Genomic DNA, 20,959 nt, shown 5'->3' on the forward strand with positions numbered 1-20,959 from the left:
AGTGCGTTGGATTCCTGAGACAATTTCACACCTAAATATCTGCATAGCAACTTCTAAAAATTAATTTAAAAATTAAAAATTGAACATTCTTCGGCCGACGCGAGACAAGAGGCGATTTTTCTCCATGGACCCCATGAGAACCGGTCTAGCTCCGGAAATATTGCTCGGATCACCTCGGAACTTACAAGTAAACATTCTTTTTTGAAAATGACAATCACCAGGTTTGACATGCTTTTCTGAAAGTTTCCGAGCCCTGGAGCAACCCCGAGTCGTTTTTCCCTGCTGTCCTGAATTTCATACCCTTTTCTTGCAGGCTCCGAAACCCGGAAAAAACACAATTTACATTGAAATCCGGGATATTTTTCTCGGATTTTGATGGAAATGTTTTTTCCTCAGGCTTCGAAGCTCGGAAAGACCCATTCCCATTGATATCCGAGCAAAATATCCCGGATTTCGATGTAAATGGTGTTTTTTCCGGGTTTCGGAGCCTGCAGGGGAGGGGTACGAAATGCAGGACAGCAGGGAAAAACGACTCGGGGTTGCTTCGGGGCTCGGAAACTTTCAGAAAAGCATGTCAAACCTGGTGATTTTCATTTTCAAAAAAGAATGTTTACTTGTCAGAGCCTCTGAGGCTCAGAGGCCCCCTCGCCACAGCCAACTCTTCCCGCTGAGAGCATGCGTGTTTATTTTCGGTCTCGAGTGGTCTGCTCTAAGGAACCGGCACTCCTGTAGTTACCACCATCGCGCATTCTATTCCAGATAAGTGGAAAAGTTCTCCGCATCTTCCCTGTAATTCTCGCGAAGTCAGCATGGCTGCAGATGCATCTCAACGAGTGCAGAAAGCCATGGAGAATGCTTTCGATGAGATAGACAAAGCGAAAGTTCGCAGAGTGCAGGTAAGAATTTGGAACTCGCTCCTTATCAGGCTCAAGTTCACGCCGGGGCACTGATCTCTCGTTCCACTCACTGCTGTTCTGGATGCTTCGTCCTCCTCCGGTTTGGACGAGAGGGTCAGCTCTTCTGGGAAGAACGGGCAATGAACCGATGTTGTCGTCCGGGAACGATCTCAGACCGATCCGTGAATTTAACGATCATATACGCACATGAGCTGTTTACGCCGAATGGATCGTATCTGCTCTGGGGAGGTGAGGAGGACATCTCGGGAAGCGGTGGATAGCCCTTCGCCGTCCTGGATTGACATACGTCGTTTCAGAACCCGGGGCATAACAGCTGTACACGGCGCGGTCGATGAGACCTCCGTCGTCGTCGAGAAGAGAGTATGTCCTTCCCTACGACAGTCGTATCTGACCTGTGCGCTGCTGACTTCATTATTTCTACTCCCCAGCGTGACATGCACCTCTGTGCTGCCAAATGCTGTGACGATAGCACCAAGTCAGCCGAGCAAGTTCATAACTGTATCGAGAATTGTCAAGATAGCTTCACTTCAATCCGTGGAATCATCGCGAAAGAGTTCAGTCATTTCCAGGTGAGCTCTCCCGAAGCACATCAGGCGACATAGGCCAATTAAATAATTATTGATTATAATCGTTTTCTTTATTCATCGAGACGTCTGATGGCCATACTAAGTATTATGACTATAGGGTCTATATTATAATTGTTATAATTATTTTATAATTAGATTATAATTGATAGAGATAGTTCCGAAGAGATATCGTGTGTCGTGTGGTCTTCATGATTTGTGTCAGGAGTCCTGTGGTCACACTGATCGTGTGCCTATGAGCGTCCTCGGGTATGAGAACCCATAACGGCGATCTAGGTACTTCCACGCGGTAGCGCGCAGACGGGGGGCATTGGTACGCCCTGCTCTGGGGCGGAACTCTGACCGGCGACAATGTCGAACTAGATGCTCAAGAAAACGCTAGATATGTGGGAAATTTTCCGGAAAGATTCGTGATAGGGGGCGGCAGCCCGATCGATCGCATTCAGGAGTACTTTAAATATTACGATCACCGTTCCGAGCGGCAGTCGAATTCACCGACCGGCTTCACGGCATCGCTTCTCTGCCAAGTGAGCCGACCCGGTCTCGGTGAGCTCAGTATGTGGAATAACGCTCCCGAAACGCAAAAACTTGAAACATTGATGGACATTGATACGTTCCACCCAACGCTCATCGGCAAATATCAGATTACCGGGGCGGATCGCACTGCGATTCCTTCGGCCGAGCCCCGGCAACATTGATCCCGAATATATGGCGTTTTATTCGTTCAGAAGAGAACAGTGGGTTTCTAACAATAAGAATTTCGACATATCGTCCTCGTGGTCTTGAGGTTCTCGGACCGTTCCTCCTAGCGTTTCGTGCCCTAAGCATGTACAATCTTCTACATGGTAGCGAGTGATGTTCATTTCTCCACAAAATCTACATTGATCTTAAGGCCATGATTGCTCCAATCGTAGAAGGGCTGTCGGATGCGTTCCGAGGGACTTATCCTTGAGCTCACCTCAGCTCTAGATCGAGTTCTGGAGATCGCAGAGTCCACAAATAGTCAAATATCTCGCATTCCTCATCATCATGCTTGGACTCCTAGACTCTTCCTGGATAAAACTCAACCTATACTGTATTGCAGAGGAAACTGGAATTGTGCGCGAAGAAATGTGAATCCGATATGCGGGACACGATACCGGTGAAGGCGACCCAAGCCGACGTCGACAAGTACAGCAAACAATTCGATTCCTGTATAGTCAAGTGCGCGGACGAGAACATTGACGGAATACCCACCATGCTGAGGCGCTTGAAGGAGTTGCTCACATCATTTTGATCGGACCGTGATTACACGTGAACATTCTGTTGTGAGCATTTGCACGCTGTCGCCATAGTGGACTAGACTTATCTAGATATGAATTACACCATGAGGGAACTGTCAATAAATGCCGATCAATAGGACACTCTTTCGGAATTCTTCTTCACGAGTTATAAGGTGGACAGACTCACTGAGCCCCTCATTCGGATCCCTTCGCGCATCGCTCGATGTCACGTTCGTCAATTGACTCCTGACGCATGCGGCCCGGGGCGTAGCCGTTGAGTCGTGCATATCTGTTTTGATTCCTGTCAGATGTGTTGATTCGAGTGTCCACTTTCTTCTAGAGGCTCGCTCCCCATCGACTGGTGCCGTCCCTTTCTCACTTCACGTAGAATGCTGTCATTCTCCTCTCAAGTCCTCTTTACCCACGGATCACTTCTCGAAAGCTCGACCACAGAAATCATAACGAGTCTTTCCGACGCCGGTAAAGCATACCTCCTGCACTTGCAGAGCGTCTGCTGCTTCGCAAATATTTTTCTCGACCAGACTGCGTGATGATGCTCTAGGCGCTGATAATTCGCTGATAGCTGCCGAGTAATCATTTTACTCATCTAGTATCAAGGCCTCGGACCAAGCGAAGATCCATGAGCTTCTCTTCGAAAGCCGACAGAGCCAAAGTCGACGAGATCGTTCCATCGGAAGCAGTGTTCTGGACACCCAACTCTGGGGATCGGTCATCTTCCAAACGTCACTCTCCACGCACAGGTCAGGGAGGCAATCGGGGAAGCCTAGTCGTTTCCAGGTTGGCGATTTCGTTGAGAATTCTGCTCAGGTGCAGGTTGGTTGTTGATTCCCTTGTATCCCCCATAGGGAACCGCTATGATGTTGGGAAGACTCGTTCGATCGCGGAACATTCCCCTTGCGCGGAGTTTCTTCAGTGGATTGTCGGAGAATCATCGAATACTCCAGGAGACGTGTAGGAAATTCGCGGATGAGGAAGTACGACCTGTTGCTGCCAAAAACGACGAGCATAAAATTTTCCCGAGAGAGATCCTCGGAAAATTGGGTGAGTCAGGCGCTAGCGGTGGAACAATATCGATGCTTGGGGAGTACGTCCTTCAGCTATCGTTTCGTTCCCAGGCGATCTCGGACTCATGTCGATACATATTCCGCAAGAAGCCGGTGGCTCCGGTTTCGACTCGCTGTCATACGCGATTGCCATTGAAGAAATCTCGAACGCATGCGCCGGCACGGGGGTAGGTCCCGGATCATCATGCCGCAGGTCTAGCTCTATATTAGAGAACTTGGCACGTTAAGATGAGCAAGACTCTTCAAATTTACGCTTTTTCCCGAAGGTTATAATGGCGGTCCAGCACCTATACTTGGCAGTCGTCAGTCAATGGGGGACGCCGAAACAAATCGATGACTTCGTCAAACCTTTCGCTAATGGCAGAAAGTTTGCATGTTACGCCTTATCCGAGCCAGGTAGGGATGTGATTTCTCTGGTGAGAGGTACCTCATGTTCCATGAGGACTAGGACTCCGTGAAGCTTGGTCCTAGATTATTCCGAGTTCAATATGCATGTTTCGTGCTTTGCTCGAGATTGAACGCCCTAGTCATAATTAAGAGCACCGCCCGAACTCCGTTATGGACCAAGGTTCCATATGGTTTCGAGATATTCGCGAGCTCAACCCGAGTCTTATTCTCAGGAAACGGGAGTGACGCCGGAGCCGTCGCGACGACAGCGACAGTACGGAACGACGAGGTACAGCTGATTGATGTTATACTCGAGCTGCAATCAGCTCAGATGGGACGACAAGAGGCGATTGATGAATGCATCGGTGGTTTCATATCCGCAGATTCTCTTGAATGGAACGAAAGCTTGGATAACGAACGCCGAGCAAGGAGAGGCAGCCGTGGTATTCGCGTCCGCGGATCGAAGCAAGAAGCATAAAGGTCTCTAGGTCTTACGAGTGATGATCTGATCAAGGAGAGCGGGGCTGAACCAAAAAGACTACTCTGTCGTTCCCAGCAAATGACATGCTATAATCGAGGACTTGTAGTAATGTGGAGGCTGTAGTACTTAGATTCAGAACTCCATCTCTCCTGGATTTTCCAGGGGTCAACTGCTACCTCGTTCCGATGCCAACAGACGGTCTATCCCGACCGAAGTTCGAGGATAAACTCGGAATTCGCGCGTCCTCCACGGGCCAACTCGTCTTCGAAAATGTTGCGCTCCCGAAAGAGAATCAACTTGGTGGCGACGGTGATGGCTTCAAGATTGCCATGATGGCCCTCGATGGGGGTCGAATAGGTGAGCCTCCTTGTGCTCGATTTCTGCTAATTTGGAGTGATTCCTCGCCTCGTCCGCGGTAAGCTCCAGGTCAATTTCCACTATTCGATGTGGGCCTTCACAATCGGTAATTAATAAAGCCTTGACTCCTGTCTAATATTTCACCAGGCATAGCTAGTCAAGCTCTGGGCATCGGACAGGCGGCACTGAACCTCGCTGCGCGCTATGCTCAGGAGAGGAGCTCTTTCAACACAAAACTCAGCAAGTTACAAGCAATACAATTTAAACTTGCCGACATGGAAACCAAGCTGCAGTCCGCGCGACTCATGACATGGTACGCCGCATATCTGAAGGTAAATGAAACATCATCTCGTGGCCTCGGAGTGTTCCATTTTGATATCTCGTGCTCGTTCGGGACTCGTATCCGGACGCGATTCTCCCCTCCCATATTCCACGCTGGCAAAGAACACTAGTCCCGAATTCATGGCGGCCAAGAAGCCCTAATAGTCGGAATCGGAGAAGACGCTGTCCACCTCAGATGCTACCTATGGGTGGTTTCATTTCACGATGTGATGTTCGCTCCGGTGCGTCTTTGGAAGTTCAATACATGCAATCTCAAGTGACGATCGAATATCTCATTGCCAGGATTCGGGCGTTCCGTACGGGAAAGCAGCCTCCATGGCCAAACTCACCGCCTCTGAGGCTGCCAACTTCTGCGCCTTCCAAGCCATTCAGATTTTGGGCGGTATGGGATACGTCAAGGTGAGCGAACCTTCATTCCCTCCGCTAAGATGGCGATCGAGCAGTCCACTAAGCCTGACGTAGATATCGACTCTGACACTGAGCTGCGGCGCCACTCCAGGACATGCCAGCTGAGCGACACTTCCGCGATGCCCGCATCACCGAGATCTACGAGGGGACCTCCGAAATTCAACGTATTGTGATCGCGAATCATCTCCTGAGAGAACATGCTATCTGAGGTCACTTCCCCGAACATCTGTCCTTCGGCCATCTCGCCCAACGCAAATAATTTCTAAGATAATGTAAGGAGGAATACGGAGACTCTACGCCGGTAGGAGCGTTCCTCAGCATGATCTTCGTTCGCGACGTGATAAAAACAGAGGCGATGAGCTGTTGAATGTCTCCACATGGGGCTGGAGCTACTCAAATATTCTTCTAGGAGGCGAGATGTCGGAGACCACAGTTTCCTGAGCCTCCAATCTGTTAACTCTCAGCTCGACTTCTTCCTCGTCGACAGCCTTCACTGAATTCCTGCGGAAGATGCCTCCCTAACTGCTCAGGAGTATTTTGGCCATCTTCCTCGCTTTCCTGACCAACGGAATTCTCTGCAAGACTCGATTTCGCCCCGGCGATTTGAATAAACAAGCAGCAGAACTCTAACGAGAGCTTTCTCTTAAGAGGCTTTGTTTCGAATAGCGACAACATGTCGTCAGAAGACGATGCACTGAACAAGTGAAAACTCCTTAGTGAACTTCCTCGTATACGCGTTTAATGATATTCATTTCATGGACCACCAGGATCCCTCGGTCTTCATCGATGCCATCACCATTGGAAAGACCTCTCTCGATTGATCACATAAAAACTTCGGCTTATTTTTCTAATGAAAAGATATATTCACACAAACATGAGAGCCTCTCAACAAGGACCGGGCGCCTACAATAAAACCTTCTAGATATAGAGACAGTATCGTACAATTCGATTCCTCAGATCGCTCGAATTCAACCAAGCCTAGTGTCCACTTCAAGACTTGAACCCTTAAAAGATCCGCGCAGGGCGCCAAGCTCTATGGTCGGGGATGTCGAGCGACTTCGAGGAAGAAACATAAAATAATTTTGGCCACAGCTCCGCTTACTAAGTCGGAGTGCTCGTCAGGATGATCGTCTCATTACGAAGCCGAGCTCCCCATAAAATATTTCTTCTCGGAAGCGATTCGATATGGAGTCGACGATATTCCGAACTTCGAGTTCACTGAATGCTCACTCCTAATAAGCTTGCCGAAGCTCGTTGAGCATCTCTGTCATCCGTGCCAATTGTTCACCCTGGAAGAAACACCGGATCAGATCCAGAGCCTACAGTCGTGTCTCATAGAAGGACATAGACCCCGAAGCCGGGCGATTGTCCGCTCCTACCTTGATGCGGCACTCAGAAGCAAGTCTTTCATTGTCGAGGCTCTTCATATGAGCCTCGGCCCTGAGCAAAGTGATCTGCTTCTCGAGGAGCGCCTTATCCCGCTTGTGCTCGGTCACCTAGAACGGCATCCATCAATTAGTCGCAATGATGCACGAGATTCGAGCACCGATCTCCTGAGGGCAGTTAGTGAGCACGAAGGCGGCCTGATTCCTCCCCAAGGGAAATTCTCAACTTCATTTCTTACCAGAGCATCAATATGAGCTTCATGCTTCGCCAGGAGATCCCGGTACTCGAAAGATTTTTGCTCAATCGTGCTCTTGTACTGAGCCAGCATGTCTTGTTGATCGGTGAGGACCTGAAGGGGACGGGACGCTCGATGAATGACAGAAGTATCGCACAGCCGGACATCGAATGAAACAAAGCTCACATGCAGCGCTCGAATATACCACGCTTTTTCACGGATGCCTTGCTCAATTACGAGAACCTACAACTTTGAGTTCCTGGTTGACGTCTTTGACTTCATTCATCCTCGCCATGGTGTCCTGCACAGTCTGTTCCAAGTTGTCCACAGTCTTCTCCAGCATGGAGTTCTTCTTCTTGAGTTTGTCAACATCGGCGCCATTGGCATCTTTCTGAGGAGACGACCCGCTACCCAGCGACGATGCTGAAGACCTGTGGATCAGAGGATTGAAGAGTTTCCGAACCCGAAATGAGATTCGCTCATCGTCCTCCGTAGGAATACGCGTCGTCTCCGTACCCTTTTTGTTTTGCATTGCTCTCGTTGATTCGCTTCAAGAGTTCCTCGTATGCTCTCAAGGCAGCGACACCTTGGTCTCTTTCTGCCAATGCATCGTTCAACTGTATCCGTAGCTGTTCGAGCTCGTCCTGGAGGGTGGTGATCTGAAGCATGGTGAAAAAAATTGTCTCCTGAGTTGAACGGGATAGGGAAACAACCTGATGGTCAAACGGAAAAAATCTGCTCGGACTGATGCTGATCAATCAATCAATCAAAGTTCATTCAACCAAGGAGGAAACGACAAGCAGTCGATCCGATCTCTGCCAGGCGCAGCAAGAACTATCCGGCATGCACTTCGGGGTGCGTCCACCGAGGCAATCGATCCGATGCAGATTTTAAGATCAAACCCCGTAGCGGTCAACGATTGCGATGCAGTGTGCTCATTCCGCGAAATGCCTAAGGATGCGAGTTCGGCCACACGGCGTTTCTGCACTCACTTGATCTTCGTGTACCTTGGCGTCAATCGTTAGCGCACTCTCAGTTTGTGAATCGACATCTTGGCCATCCGAACCGACGCCCGTGATTAGAGCCATCATCGGTGACACCAAGGCAGAAGGTTTGGCTTGGTTCTGCTGAACACTCACTTGACTCAATGTAGAACCGTTGTTCGACGGACGCGAAGCTCTATGACTGTGGAATTTCGACTCCTCTTTGGTGGACCCGTTAGAGATCGCCGAGCCGTCCACACGTTCCACAGTATTCGGAAGTCTTCAAAGGAATGCTTTGATTAGGTTTTTGAAGGAATTGAAAGTTCCAATCCCAAAAGGCACTATCATCGATGAGTTCATACTCACGGCAACCCGTTGTCGGTGGATCTTGCGTCTCGGTCCGAGTCGAGACCGTTCATCTCTGAATGGAACTTCTCGATGCTCTCGCAAGTCTTTTTCGTGAATGTGCCGAACTTCGAATTCATTTGTAATCTCGAAAATGTCTGCTTTGTAATCGTCCTCGTATCATATGAGCCGACGGGCCCTAGATCGTCCTGGGAAAAAGCCACCGCTAGTTATTATCGAATATCGCCGTAGTCACTTATGCGTATGCGCTTCCCAGCGACAGCCTGGTCAGTATTACGAGGATTTCTGTTGTGGCACGGCGTCGACGATTTCCGTGCATTCAAACTTGCATGGACTTACCGGCAAAGAGTTCTGGTTGAAATTCAGCGTATCGGGATGTCCGTTGAATAGGGCGACTTCTGGTCCAGCTTCGCTCGTATTCTGATTAAGAAAATCTGGGACCGAAGGATCTACGCCGGCCTCCGTCATATTTGTTGTCCGGAACTGGAATGAGGAAACATTCTGAGTGAGCTCCGAGCCTTCGGTGTCCAATGCTTCAAGCTAATTATCTCGCTTGAATACGACTTGTAGCCGTAGTGATTCAATAACTTGAAGCTTCCGAATCGTAGCGGGAACGGAGGGACGGCTTCCCTCGTCGGCTCAAGGATCAAATCGTTTTGAGACAATCAGTTCCCAAATCGGTGCTCATTGTGAATCATTCTCCCGGCTACCGGGAATCCATTGGATAGTCCGAAATTCCTCCAGCGCTCCGGTCCGAATGGACGATGGAGTGGCGGCCGAGAAACGAGCCCCGTTAACACATACATGAATTCAAAAACACCCAACTACAGTCGACGAGGAACGAACCCGACTTTTAGCCCACGTAAGAAAATTCCAAGGATAGCGATCAAAGCCGTCGCCGACTGAGTGCCCACCACGTACAGACGACCGCCAATTTTTCGCGAGCAACGGTGTACGCCGACGTTGCAAGCATGCTGGGTTCCCACTCTGCTATGAATGCAAGGCATATTGTACACAGACTTTTGCTCGCGTGATTGACGTCATCGGATCGGTAAAATCTGCGCGATTAAGCATCCTCGATCATTCGATTAGTCGAATAGCCTCGGCCACCGATCTGCGACCAGGCTCAGTGAAATCAAGAACCGAGCGCTTAGATGAACCCGCGAATGCCATTCGGCATCATCTCGATCGATTCGACAAACATTTCAATCATGGATTCGGTTGGGGAGCGTTTCGGGAGATGGGTACTCAAAAATTGCTCCAAACCTGAGATTTCCGAAGCATCATAGCCAACTCCTGTAGGCCGGGGCGGTGACGCATCATGAAGTTTTCCTCTGGTAGTCCAGTGTTGTCAAGACGCACTCAACCAAACTCACTAGGTCAACCAGCCCAGAGTGATCAACTAGAATTTCCCCAGGTCTCCGGAGTCTCCACCGATGATCTGATACAAGCGCACCAGAATACGCTTTGAACGCTTAGGGTAAGGGAAATATGGGGGAGCTTTCAGCATGACCGTGTGTAGACGACGCTCTTAAAATGACGCGAGTCGCTCAGCTAACAAGCACGATTGTTCCGACCAGATGAACGACCGCACGGAACGCTTGAAATTAGACTGTGACCGTGTCGGGAATGCCCGAAATGACTGGAACTCCAGGGGACAATTTTTCACCGATTGTTCCCGAAAGTAGTGGAGCCCCTAAAGCATCTCGGATCGGAATCGCGAATAATAATCGTGAGCTATGTAGTTCCATGTGTACCCCTCTGGAGCAATTGTCGACTTCAAGGTTTGCTTCAGCGGACTGATCCGGTGGAATGAGCGGATGACTTTTCCTCCTCCGAAATTCCACAGGATCCCCTCTGGAACCCTCGACTCCGCCGGTGCCTGGGAGACGGAGCAACTCCAGCAAGAGTTCAGAAATCTGGTGAGAGGGACAGATTCTCCGTCTTGGCGAGAGCAAGATGATGAATAATGATCACACCATCCGACGACTAGGATTTCTCCCCTCGCCGTTATTGCTTGGGTTCTGGTGACGAAACTCTCCCCATACCCCATGCATGGCGAGCGAAGTGAATAATGGCTCCTGGTGAGATCGACGTTTTGAGTAGCCGAGGGCGATAAGCACTGCCTATTGTTTTGAGCCATTGAAGCGTTCAACTTCGAGGAAAGCCATTCTCTGACGGCCCGTAGATGGAAAGGGCGAGAAATGCGTGTCAAGAACCTTGAGGCCAGTCGGATGTTGAGTTACCCCCTCAGATAGACAAGGACTCCAGGTTGATCTTCGAAAGAGTAGACCCTCAGCTGTCCACAGTCACCATCTTTAAAGCTCAGCTGGGATCAGCTGTTCTTTCCCGACGTACAGCCCGCTCTAAGATATTGATGAATCTGAGAAGATATGCCGGCTCCAGCACAGGATACGGATGATTGTCAAACGAAGCAGGAGCGCATCGAACCATGATTGGAACGTCTGATTTACCAATAAATCGCTGGTAGCGCACTGTGCTGGAGACACGGGAGGAAAACGCCCCGAATCAGAATAGCTCGACAGGATAACCTGTCCGGCTCAGGGGAATCTCGAGAACTGAACGGAGATCTACTAGAAGGTATTCGAGGTATCCTCGGCGGGGAAATTTCTCGAGTATGACGTACGGAAAGTTGCCCGTCTAGCACCAGACTTTCGGTATCCATCCAGTCTCCAGCTGTCCAATCGAAGCGCCAGGTCGAATTCCGAACTTCAAGGCTCGAATTCGCGGCGTCAGGAGTGCCTGGGAACCGCACTGCTTCACTAGGGGTTATGATTCAGACATCTCGAAATGACAGTTGTAGCTTTCGGCACGTGTTCGCAGAGTCAAGGCTAAGAGTGTCATACGGATATAGAACAATTTCCCCAATTCTCAACAAACTCTCCGGACCACTGTCTCTCACAACTGTCAGATCTGCCTATGCGATCTCGAAACGAGAAAAATCCGTGAACTGTCACCACAACATACCGATCAGGAGCTCGGAATGTTCCAAAAGACGACGTGTATCACGACTGTCCACCAAGTTCTCGACAGACAAACCGGGTGCAGCAACTACTGAGGTGCTATTCACGGAAGCGGAGAACGTTTCATGGGAATCCGTTAGACGCGATAGCACAAAATAAACACGAGGCCGTTGGCAGAATGTCGTTGAATAGTCATCACTGAAGCAAATCACACTCGAATTTTGAGATTCTCCGTGTTTGCTGGCTCCGTCTGTTGTGTTGGTCGGTTCAATAGCTACGACGGCCACCACCGAGCAAAGCTCTATGGGATGGACTGCGCATGCGTCGAATTCTCGTGGAGGGCCCCTAAGAGAGGGTATTCCAGCGGTGAAAGCATCCAGCAACATCGGAAATATTGATATAACAATTGGATTCTGATCTTGAGTCTCCATGCAGTACGATAGATAGGTCGACGAATGAATGTTTCTCTTCATCAACTCCGCAATACTGACGCACGTCGGATGGTAGCCGGTTTTCGTGAGATTGACCCGGAATGAGGATCCTCGGGGAACAAAAATAGCCGATTCTTGAGTCTATGGGTTCTAAGCTTTGCAGATCATTCGTTCAACCAGTAAACAATTTGGATTGGAGAATCCGTACTAGGAGACTGGGAACGACATTCTCCGAGAGGCTTCCGGACCCTTTGTTCGGAACAATCTCTCAGTCTCAAAAGAGTTTGAGGATCCCAACTCAATTCAGGAACTGAGAACGTACTCAGTAGTTCGCTTTGAATAGCTCGCTGCTCCGATAAACGCATGAAAGACTCGAAAATCCCAACTGTTGGCGCTCCGGCGCCCTAGCCCTCAGGCATTCGTAAAGTATATCAGACCGAGATTCGTTTGCACAGCTTGGTCGCTCATTTGAAGGAGTCTAGGATCGTCACGTCGCGTGTTCCGGGTGGGGGCTTGTGAATCCGCTGATCGGGTAAGAAACGTTCCGAGTCGATACCGTGAAAAAAACAATCCGCATTTCATACAAATCAATTGCTTTTTGTCTGAGGCGCTCGCCCCGGCATTGGGCCTCCTGACTCCCGTCGGGCCTGCGCAGGGTCGGAGCCAAGGAGCCGCGAAAGTCGACCGGAACTTCTTTCCAAGCTTAACTCCAACGCGGCACTTCTTAGAAGCCTCTCGGGACCTGCCATGAAATCAGGAAGCGCTCTCGCGGCGATAATCCAGTCAGAATTCCTTTCGAAGACACCAGGGACGCGAGTTCGTAGGGATGCGGGCAGAGTATCCCCAGGAGCCCCAGGAGGTCTATTTCCCCCTCGGAGAGGGTACTCGTGGGAAGCACGCGGCCAGCTCTGGGTTCCATTGATTCAAGAATGCCGTCATGATAATGTCTCAAGCAGCACGTGCGTTACACAGGGCTCCCTCATCCTCTCTATTGCGGCTGTTGGTACCCTGGCAATCTAGAGGTCCCTATCCGAGGGAGAACAGCGTCGCTCGTTTTGATCATCGGTAGTTTCTCATTATTTTGCCATATGAAGACTGAAGTCTGCAGGACACAGCACAGCAAGAACGAAACATCAATATCCTCATTTATTTCGGACAGCTCGTTACACGGAGACACCAAACCCATATGGCGCTGCTTGTCGTGACCGATGTGGTATACCTTTAGGAATATACGAATCGCATATCTCTTCCAATCTGCGACGTTCCGACAACTCCCCCTCAGCATATGTACACTATCTCCTTGCCATTATCAGTTTGATCATTCGTCAAAATCTATTTCATTGTCGTTTCTTTGACCCCTATATTGCAGTAGTACAACTCGGAATATTCTGGGAATTATTTTTATCAGGTCGCTATCCCCTCTGCAAATGGCTCCGGCCGACTTCAATCGAAGAGATACAAGATTGATCCTCTTTCCTGATTAAACTGAAGCGGAAACTCTCTATATCTGCGGTTGATGAGATGAAAATTCGTCAACAAAAGCACGGATCCCCATATTCAACCCTCAGAAGGCCCCCGACATCGACCACACAGCTTACTTGACGAAGGCGGCGAATACGCCCCACATGATATCACATGACTGGCCTGAAAACAGGAAGGAATTTTGATTAAACAATTGATGCGCATGATTAACTTGATGACCCACCCGAAAAATTCGGAACATATACTCACTTTTCGCGCATTCAGCTTCGAAATCCATATCGAGGAGGTCCCTAACCCTTCGCATGGCCATCTCGTAATCTTCATCTGACAAGGGGTTGAAAGCGTTCTCCAGAACGTCGGACGCGTGTGACAGCATGAGCAAGGATAATTGACGGCGCTCCATCCGATGAATATCATTCGCCCATTTCGAGAGTACGCTGTCCTGTACTCGTTTGATTAGTTTGTCTTTTACATTCTGATCCACCAGGGGATGAGTTGTCATATCGAATAATAGAAAATTTTGTTTCTCGGTGGTGAGAATCCCCTTCTCTACTAAACCCTTGGCCAAGCGCTCTCGGACGTTCCTCAGCTGGTATCGTAGTTTCAGGGGATTCCATGTTTCACCTGGAAGACGCGACTCGTTTGAATTCGGATGGTCCTCACGGAGTTCCGTTTCGAATTTATGACGCGAAGGCTGGGAATGAGTTCACCATGAGAAACCATCGCCCACTCACCACTGAGGTAATCGACCCAGTTCTGTAAGGTGTCTGGTGGGCTGGTCTCCTTGATGTGTTTCAGGGCTTCATCCAGAATGACATCGCCGACAGGTGCGTCGTTTTTGACAATAACCTGCAGAGGGGAAAATCGTTCATCGATATGGTTGATACATGAAGCGCCGGCTAATCTGGACGAGTCTCCCAGAGATTTTGCGCGCAGGGAAGTTTCGAGCTTCACGAACCTTTCTCATGAGCAACGACTTCCGTCGCATTCCAGCCGATTCGAGATCGATTCGTCCTCTGAGACCGAGTTCAACAAGGATACAACCTCTCAAACCTGATGAAATGCAGTCATTCCAAAACGATGTGTAACCCTGGAACGTTTGGACATGTAGGATCCGCCGACTGAGCTCATGGGGGAAACGTGAACCTTCCCGAGCCCTGATTTCATGGAATGTAATCTGAGTGATATAATCAATCAAAGTGTCTCGAGACTTGTCTCCAGAGTTCATACGATCGAGATGGCACAGATTTGACACCGCAAAGACTGCGCCGAAATGATTGGCTAACAGTGATACACATATATCATTCAGAGCCGGTCCTCCGATGTCGAGGAGGACGGATTTGAACTGCGGAAAGCGCCCACAGTGCAAGGTGACCTGACATCGTCCCAGCATCGCAGGGCAACGATGAGATGAGCGACTCGCGTCAACCGCAGCATCATTCCAGCACGAGCGGAATCTCGAACCTCTACTATGATGATCCCTATGATGGAGAAGAGGCTCACCTCTTTTTCTTTGAGTCCCAATAACAGAACCTCTTCCATTAAAGTCATCCTCGTCTCTTTGTCGTCGATATCATCTTTCTTGTCGTCGTCTCGACATTTGTCAGCTTCGGCGTTGTTCTGGCCATTCGCTTGGTTGACGGCGGGCGTACGTCTCCGTACTCCGTCGGGCCGCGACATCTGGAATAAGACACGGCTCCAGTGACTTGGCGAGTCGAAAATCCTCCCAGTTCGGAGCACTGTACAAGGGATCTCGGTCCGCCTCTCTGAACGATATAACAAGTTTTTGGAGTGCGCAGCAGAAGGCGCTGCCGCAATCGACGTCGCTGAGCCGACCCGTTACTCGACTCAATCATCCGAAAGTTTCCGGACATTGAAGGCACGACGATCTTTGAGCGTCTGATGGCTCGCCCGCCCTCATACACGCTCTGAGTGCTCCAGACTCTAAAGCAGGTGGCGGAGTTTACGATTCAGTGAGAGGCCACCATTCGGAATCTAGGCTCATCCGTCCTCGAATTAGACCCATGGACAACCCCGAGCACTGTCACGAGACGTTATCGGTAAACTGACAGACAACCAGAGGATTCGACTTCGAAAAATCGAATGACCCCCTTAGAACGCGACTAGCGACGACGATCGCCGTCTAGCCTTGTCTCAGGACTCGATGACAACGTACACTTGGCAGGGACTTTGAGACTTTGGCCCACGTCAATGCCTACAACTCGGAACTGTGGCTTGACAGAATCAATGCTTACATTCATTTTCTCGGAGCTGGAGACTCGCTCTCGCGACTATGAGGACACTTCCACTCGACCGACTATTGTTGAGCGAACTACTCCGAAAAGATTCCTTGTATCGACAGTATGTGTTAAACAGATGACATTTTTCGAACGGATGGATCCCGTAGCAGCAGTAGTGGTGTGTGCGAGAGTCTGTGTGTGTGTAGTGAACGTGAGTGTCTGCAAGTTTGTGTGTGTGTCAGAATTGTGTATGTGATGGTTGTTGTCCCACTCAGGGCTGTAATTCGGTTTAGACGATAAGAGCCCTTTTCCCCGTAAAGTTGATGGGCGGGCTGGGGCTATTGAAAAGAATTACACGCACTCAGTGTCTTTGAGAGACTCGTGCGAGAAGTGAGGAGCATGCGAAGTGAAATAAGAGAGTCAGAGAGCCGGAACGTGTGTCTGGGAGATTGGAGACAATGACATGAATGATCTTTGCTGGATGCCTCGATCCGACGGGCTCTCGATTTTTTTCAAGACCCCGGAAGGCAAAGAAAATGATTGTCCCCGCTTCTTGAACATTCAAATCATGACTCTCATGGTATTCTGTGGGGAGATGAGTATGACTTCAGATTGGCCACCTTTCACGGGCCGCCGGCCGCGTCACCGCCGAGACACACACATGACTGCCGTACGGGTGTACGCGACGAGCACCGATCGCAGTGATAATCGATTGACTCGATAGTATTCATTCGATTTGCGAGTCTTACGAAGTTTGGAGGCAGCACCGGATTCTCGGTGTGCCTATGTCGTATGACCGTACATGCGGCGGGAACGGAGCGAAAGACTGAAACGACCCTACGGGAGCCAGAACACAATGAAATCTCCCCCGATATGCGGGGCGTTAGTCGTCGTCGTACTCAGACACCGATTCCGAAGTCTCGATACCGCAGACCCCGCTGGAAGTTAGAATGATCATGGTGTTTCAAAGACGCTGGAAGTTTCGCTCCTCTCGAGTCTGAACGATCTGAAGATTCGTTCTGGTCGGAGCTGGAACTTCCTCAGGAATTCGCGACTTGAGTCTTCATGAGGAGGGCATACAGAGACATCTGCCCTATGAGCTATGCGACCCGAATCTCAAGCTACATCTACTCTCGACCGAATGCAAAAGCCGAATGGAGCTCATATTATCTGAAAAATCTGGAGAGCTTTTCTCACTCACTCACTCACTGAGACAGTTACAATTCCTGAGCCAGGAGTTGCGGTTCGCGACTCGCAACTCGCCATCGGCTATCGTTGATGTGGAAGTAGGATATTTGATGGATGAGAATTATCGGAAAGGTAACGTCAGCGATCCTCCGGCTCGAGTCACCACAGTAGCGCAAAACCGGAATCCAAGAAGAGTCGGAGGGGCCGCCCGTATGTGCTCGGAGTCTCAGCAAAGATCACGACATCATTGTCTTCACTCTCCCGTCAACAGATTCCATTTTTGCAGAATTTTACCCCGCGTTCTTTTTGTACGCGTTTCCCTGTAGACATTACATAAGTACGATTGTACGCCATCACCAGCATTCGTATGAACTTACGGAAAGTACGGCGTACAATCGTACAAGCGTGGAAGCCGAGCTTCTTGTCCAGCTGAAGCTGGATACCCTCGTCCGAGTTAGTGCTCTAAACAACCACATCAACAACAACTACTGCTACGGCAACCTAACGACAACGACGATGAACACTTGAATGGCAAAAACGCTCCGTGCAGTGGACGTAGGTCTTTGAGAGATGTCTTCCGGATCGAAAGAATGTCTAAGGTCCAAGTTGCGAGCCCACAGTCGTGCTCAGAATTCAGTGTTTTTTCGGAAGCGTAAAGAACAGCACAACGTCGTGTGTTTTGGCATGAGGAACGACCCACCTCAGTCGTCGAATTCGGTCGACAGAGTTACGACCGAAGAGGATGACTCCGAGGACGACGAGGAGCGCAGGACGAGATCTCAAGACAGCGGAGAAGAAAACCCACAATCGGCGACCCCAGCATCTGCTGCGACTGCCGCCGTGAAAACGACTCACAACCGGTATCTAGTTCCGTCTACGGCAAACGAAAACGTCGCTCCAGACGGCTCAGTGCATCTACCACAGAAAAGAAAAAGTGTATGCGATGAACCCGCACCTAAACGCAGTCTCCGACCCAAACCTCAACGCACCTCAGATGACAGGTCGAGTCTCGTCGAAACCCCTCACGCAAGTTGTTCAGGTTCTCTCAACAGACCCCGATCGCCCGAAAGCCTTTACCCTCCAGAACCGGAATCAGCTGTTGCGTTCTCGTCAGCGGCCGATTCGGCTCCGAAAGTTGTCGTCAAACGAGCTTTCCTCACTCTAAGAGAGATGCTCGTCAGTCATATCGAGCCGTACGGGCTCAAAATGGGTCGACGACCACAGAAGAAAACGTCCATGTCACAGCAGCTAGAGGATAGTAGAAAATCTTCGATAGACATCGAAACCCCGGATTCGATACTCGTTGGATTGAATATCAAAGAAATCCTCAATATTCATTCTTTCAAGATGCTCCCAAAAAACTACCAACAGAAGCTGTTATCGTTATTGCCTCCTGTCGATCGGAAGAACGACGGAAACATGGAAACAGCTCTCAATAATGAGTTTTTCGCGAGCGCTTGCCAAGAGTGGCGAGAGAGACTTTCTGACGGCGAGCTGACTCCGGAAAATCAAGTCAAACTCAAGTCCGAGTATGAAAAGCTGCTCCGATGCGTCGATCCCTGGAAAATGAAGCATTTCGAAGACTCGTGGGGCAGGTCGCCGTATGAGAACTCGCTCATGGAGAGACAACGCTTCCAGAAAATGCGGGAGCTCCATGAGAAGATGCTCGATTCTAAACGAAAGAAACAAGAAGAGGATAGAATTATCGAAACAGCCACAGCTGCGGCCGCAGCCGCCGCCGCGGCGGCTAATGCTGCGGCACCTACTAGCACGATCGCAACAGTCTCTCCCACGGATTCGGTATCGAAAGTCCTGACGCTGTCATCTGTTGCGAATTCGGCATCGACATCGTCTCTAATTGGAAGGGGTCAGATTGCAGATATTTCCAAATACGAAGGTCTATCCAAAACGACCGCGAGACTGAGATCGAATTCCTTCTCGAGAGATTCCAAGGAGACGAAAGCGACGGCGGACTCGAGCCCTGTGCCTTCGGGAGACGGATCCCCCACGCTACAGACGAGCGCCTCTAGCAGCAAGGCGAAGAGGGAGGCCGAGGAGAAAGCGTTACAAGATGAGGAGAATAAATATTCGCTCCTTCTGCCACATCATCCTTCGTCCCTTCACCGTGTTCTGGCCGAGCACGGTGTACCACTTTCATCGAGTCATCGGAAAAAATGCAATAATCTCGTTCCCATGTCGATGTGCATCTCGGCTAAACGAGTCGCCAGCTCATGTCTCGCACCGGCGAAATGTTTCCTCAGTTGCCCACTTGTGATACCCAGGAGAAGCATCCGATTCTATTTTCATCAAAGTCGACGGTCGGCTCGATCCGAGCAGGCCTGCCGGGAAAGTCAGCTTCGATTCGAACAGGAACTCCGAGCCCTGGACGAGCACCTGAAGCGCCTGAGAGCTTACGCGGCGAAACCACATCAGAAGATGCTCCCAGTTCCAAATGAGGTCCAGGAGTTGTTGGATGAAGTTGTCGGGCTGGTCGAGACCGACCGGATACACGACTATAATTCCTATGCAACGTCGTCTTATGCAACGTCTACCATGGGAACCCCGTCGAGAGATGGGGGAACCACGATAGACGAAAATTTCGGATCTGAGCTCATGTTTTCAGTGGCGACCGACGAAGAGCCCCCCACCGATCTGTCGGATGAGAGCCGGCCACAGACGGCATTCGATAACGACGTTGTGATGAATGAAGAGGGCGACGACGAGGACGACATCAGCGGTCGGAGTAGCCATCATCACCATCATCATCATCATCATCATCATCATCGTGATAACAGACCTGGAGAAAGCGAGGTTTCGCAGGATCGGGAGATGCAGAAAAAAGACAACGAGCTCGAGCTGGACGGCGGAAAAAGCTGCGGCGGCGACGTCGTGACAGGAGACCACTCCGATCATCGGGTGGACGGGCTCGCCAATGTTCGAGAGGCGGATGCCGCAGACGAAGACGACGATGACGACGACGTGAGCGCCAACAACTCCGAGAACAACGGTGACACCAATAACGACGCCGACGACGATAACGATGACGATCAGGAAGACGACGAGATCGAAGTGAAAATTGAAGCGGCGCTCTCAGAGGACGATACGCGGGAAGCAACAACTCCGGAAATGCCGGAAATGTCATCATATAAATCGCACGAAGTAGGAATTGATGGAGCCGGAGGAGACGACGTCGTCGGGAACACGGACGACGACGACCACCACCATCATCATCAGCACAACGAACAGAGGCCCCCCTGTGCAAATGAAAAGAAACAGCAAGCGGAGTTTGTAAATATTTCGATGGAGGCTTCTCCGGGTCAGACATCCGGGGAAGCCCGGAGCGGGGATGACGACGACGGCGTCGTCGATGAAGTAGAGCAGCGGCTACAACAATCAAGCGATTCAACAGCACAAATTAGAGAGGAATCAATTCGAGCCGACTCGGACGGAAGCGAACCCATCACCGCGAAGCCCGCAACCGAATGCGACGTCCCTGCGAAGAACGACGACGACGACTCCAACGATGAGGACGAGGCAATCGACGCCAAGAGTTCCAGTGGGCTCGAGGATGATCTCCGGAAACCATTCGCTGGCGATGGCATCGACAAACCAAACGAGGCGCATAACGATGAATCAGGCAGTGTGATTTGTGAGATACTCGACGAAGATTGTGGCTCCGATCACTCGGAGCCGGAGCCGAGACCCCCTCCGGCTACGGGTGAAACGCGGGCCTTGGAAGACGCGAACGAGGTGAGTCACTCCGGGACGAACTCGGTCGGAGAAATCGGGGCCGACCCGGGGAAGACGGCTAGTCCAAATGACGCAACGATCGCCCTCTCTG

At 50.3% G+C, this 20,959-nt stretch overlaps 4 protein-coding genes across 4 annotated transcripts; 2 read left to right on the top strand and 2 right to left on the bottom strand.

Moving 5' to 3' along the window:
• Nucleotides 1-716: 716 nt before the first annotated feature.
• LOC100898926 (protein FAM136A) lies at nt 717-2,777 on the top strand. The gene is made up of 3 exons (XM_003741139.1): nt 717-896; nt 1,346-1,486; nt 2,586-2,777. The coding sequence occupies exons 1-3, from the start codon at nt 810-812 to the stop codon at nt 2,775-2,777; spliced, it is 420 nt and encodes a 139-aa protein (XP_003741187.1). The 5' UTR covers nt 717-809.
• Nucleotides 2,778-3,303: 526 nt separating this feature from the next.
• LOC100897192 (short-chain specific acyl-CoA dehydrogenase, mitochondrial) lies at nt 3,304-6,441 on the top strand. The gene is made up of 10 exons (XM_003741048.2): nt 3,304-3,524; nt 3,630-3,825; nt 3,900-4,015; nt 4,115-4,244; nt 4,469-4,524; nt 4,619-4,715; nt 4,879-5,073; nt 5,221-5,405; nt 5,698-5,814; nt 5,915-6,441. Exons 2-10 carry the CDS (start codon nt 3,639-3,641, stop codon nt 6,029-6,031), a joined length of 1,200 nt encoding a protein of 399 aa, XP_003741096.1. The 5' UTR covers nt 3,304-3,524; nt 3,630-3,638; the 3' UTR covers nt 6,032-6,441.
• A 113-nt stretch (nt 6,442-6,554) lies between these two features.
• LOC100897336 (uncharacterized) lies at nt 6,555-12,055 on the bottom strand. The gene is made up of 9 exons (XM_029110854.1): nt 11,782-12,055; nt 9,133-9,276; nt 8,794-8,981; nt 8,437-8,707; nt 7,961-8,103; nt 7,692-7,875; nt 7,448-7,558; nt 7,203-7,319; nt 6,555-7,112 (listed from the first exon to the last, which is right to left on the bottom strand). The coding sequence occupies exons 2-9, from the start codon at nt 9,259-9,261 to the stop codon at nt 7,056-7,058; spliced, it is 1,200 nt and encodes a 399-aa protein (XP_028966687.1). The 5' UTR covers nt 9,262-9,276; nt 11,782-12,055; the 3' UTR covers nt 6,555-7,055.
• Nucleotides 12,056-13,333: 1,278 nt separating this feature from the next.
• sau (Golgi phosphoprotein 3 homolog sauron) lies at nt 13,334-16,134 on the bottom strand. The gene is made up of 6 exons (XM_003741050.2): nt 15,946-16,134; nt 15,194-15,370; nt 14,649-14,780; nt 14,425-14,539; nt 13,940-14,314; nt 13,334-13,852 (listed from the first exon to the last, which is right to left on the bottom strand). Exons 1-6 carry the CDS (start codon nt 15,949-15,951, stop codon nt 13,803-13,805), a joined length of 855 nt encoding a protein of 284 aa, XP_003741098.1. The 5' UTR covers nt 15,952-16,134; the 3' UTR covers nt 13,334-13,802.
• Nucleotides 16,135-20,959: the final 4,825 nt, after the last annotated feature.

This window comes from Galendromus occidentalis, unplaced genomic scaffold (genome assembly GCF_000255335.2).
Source record: "Galendromus occidentalis unplaced genomic scaffold, Mocc_1.1 scf7180000077121, whole genome shotgun sequence".
Taxonomy (NCBI): domain Eukaryota; kingdom Metazoa; phylum Arthropoda; class Arachnida; order Mesostigmata; family Phytoseiidae; genus Galendromus; species Galendromus occidentalis.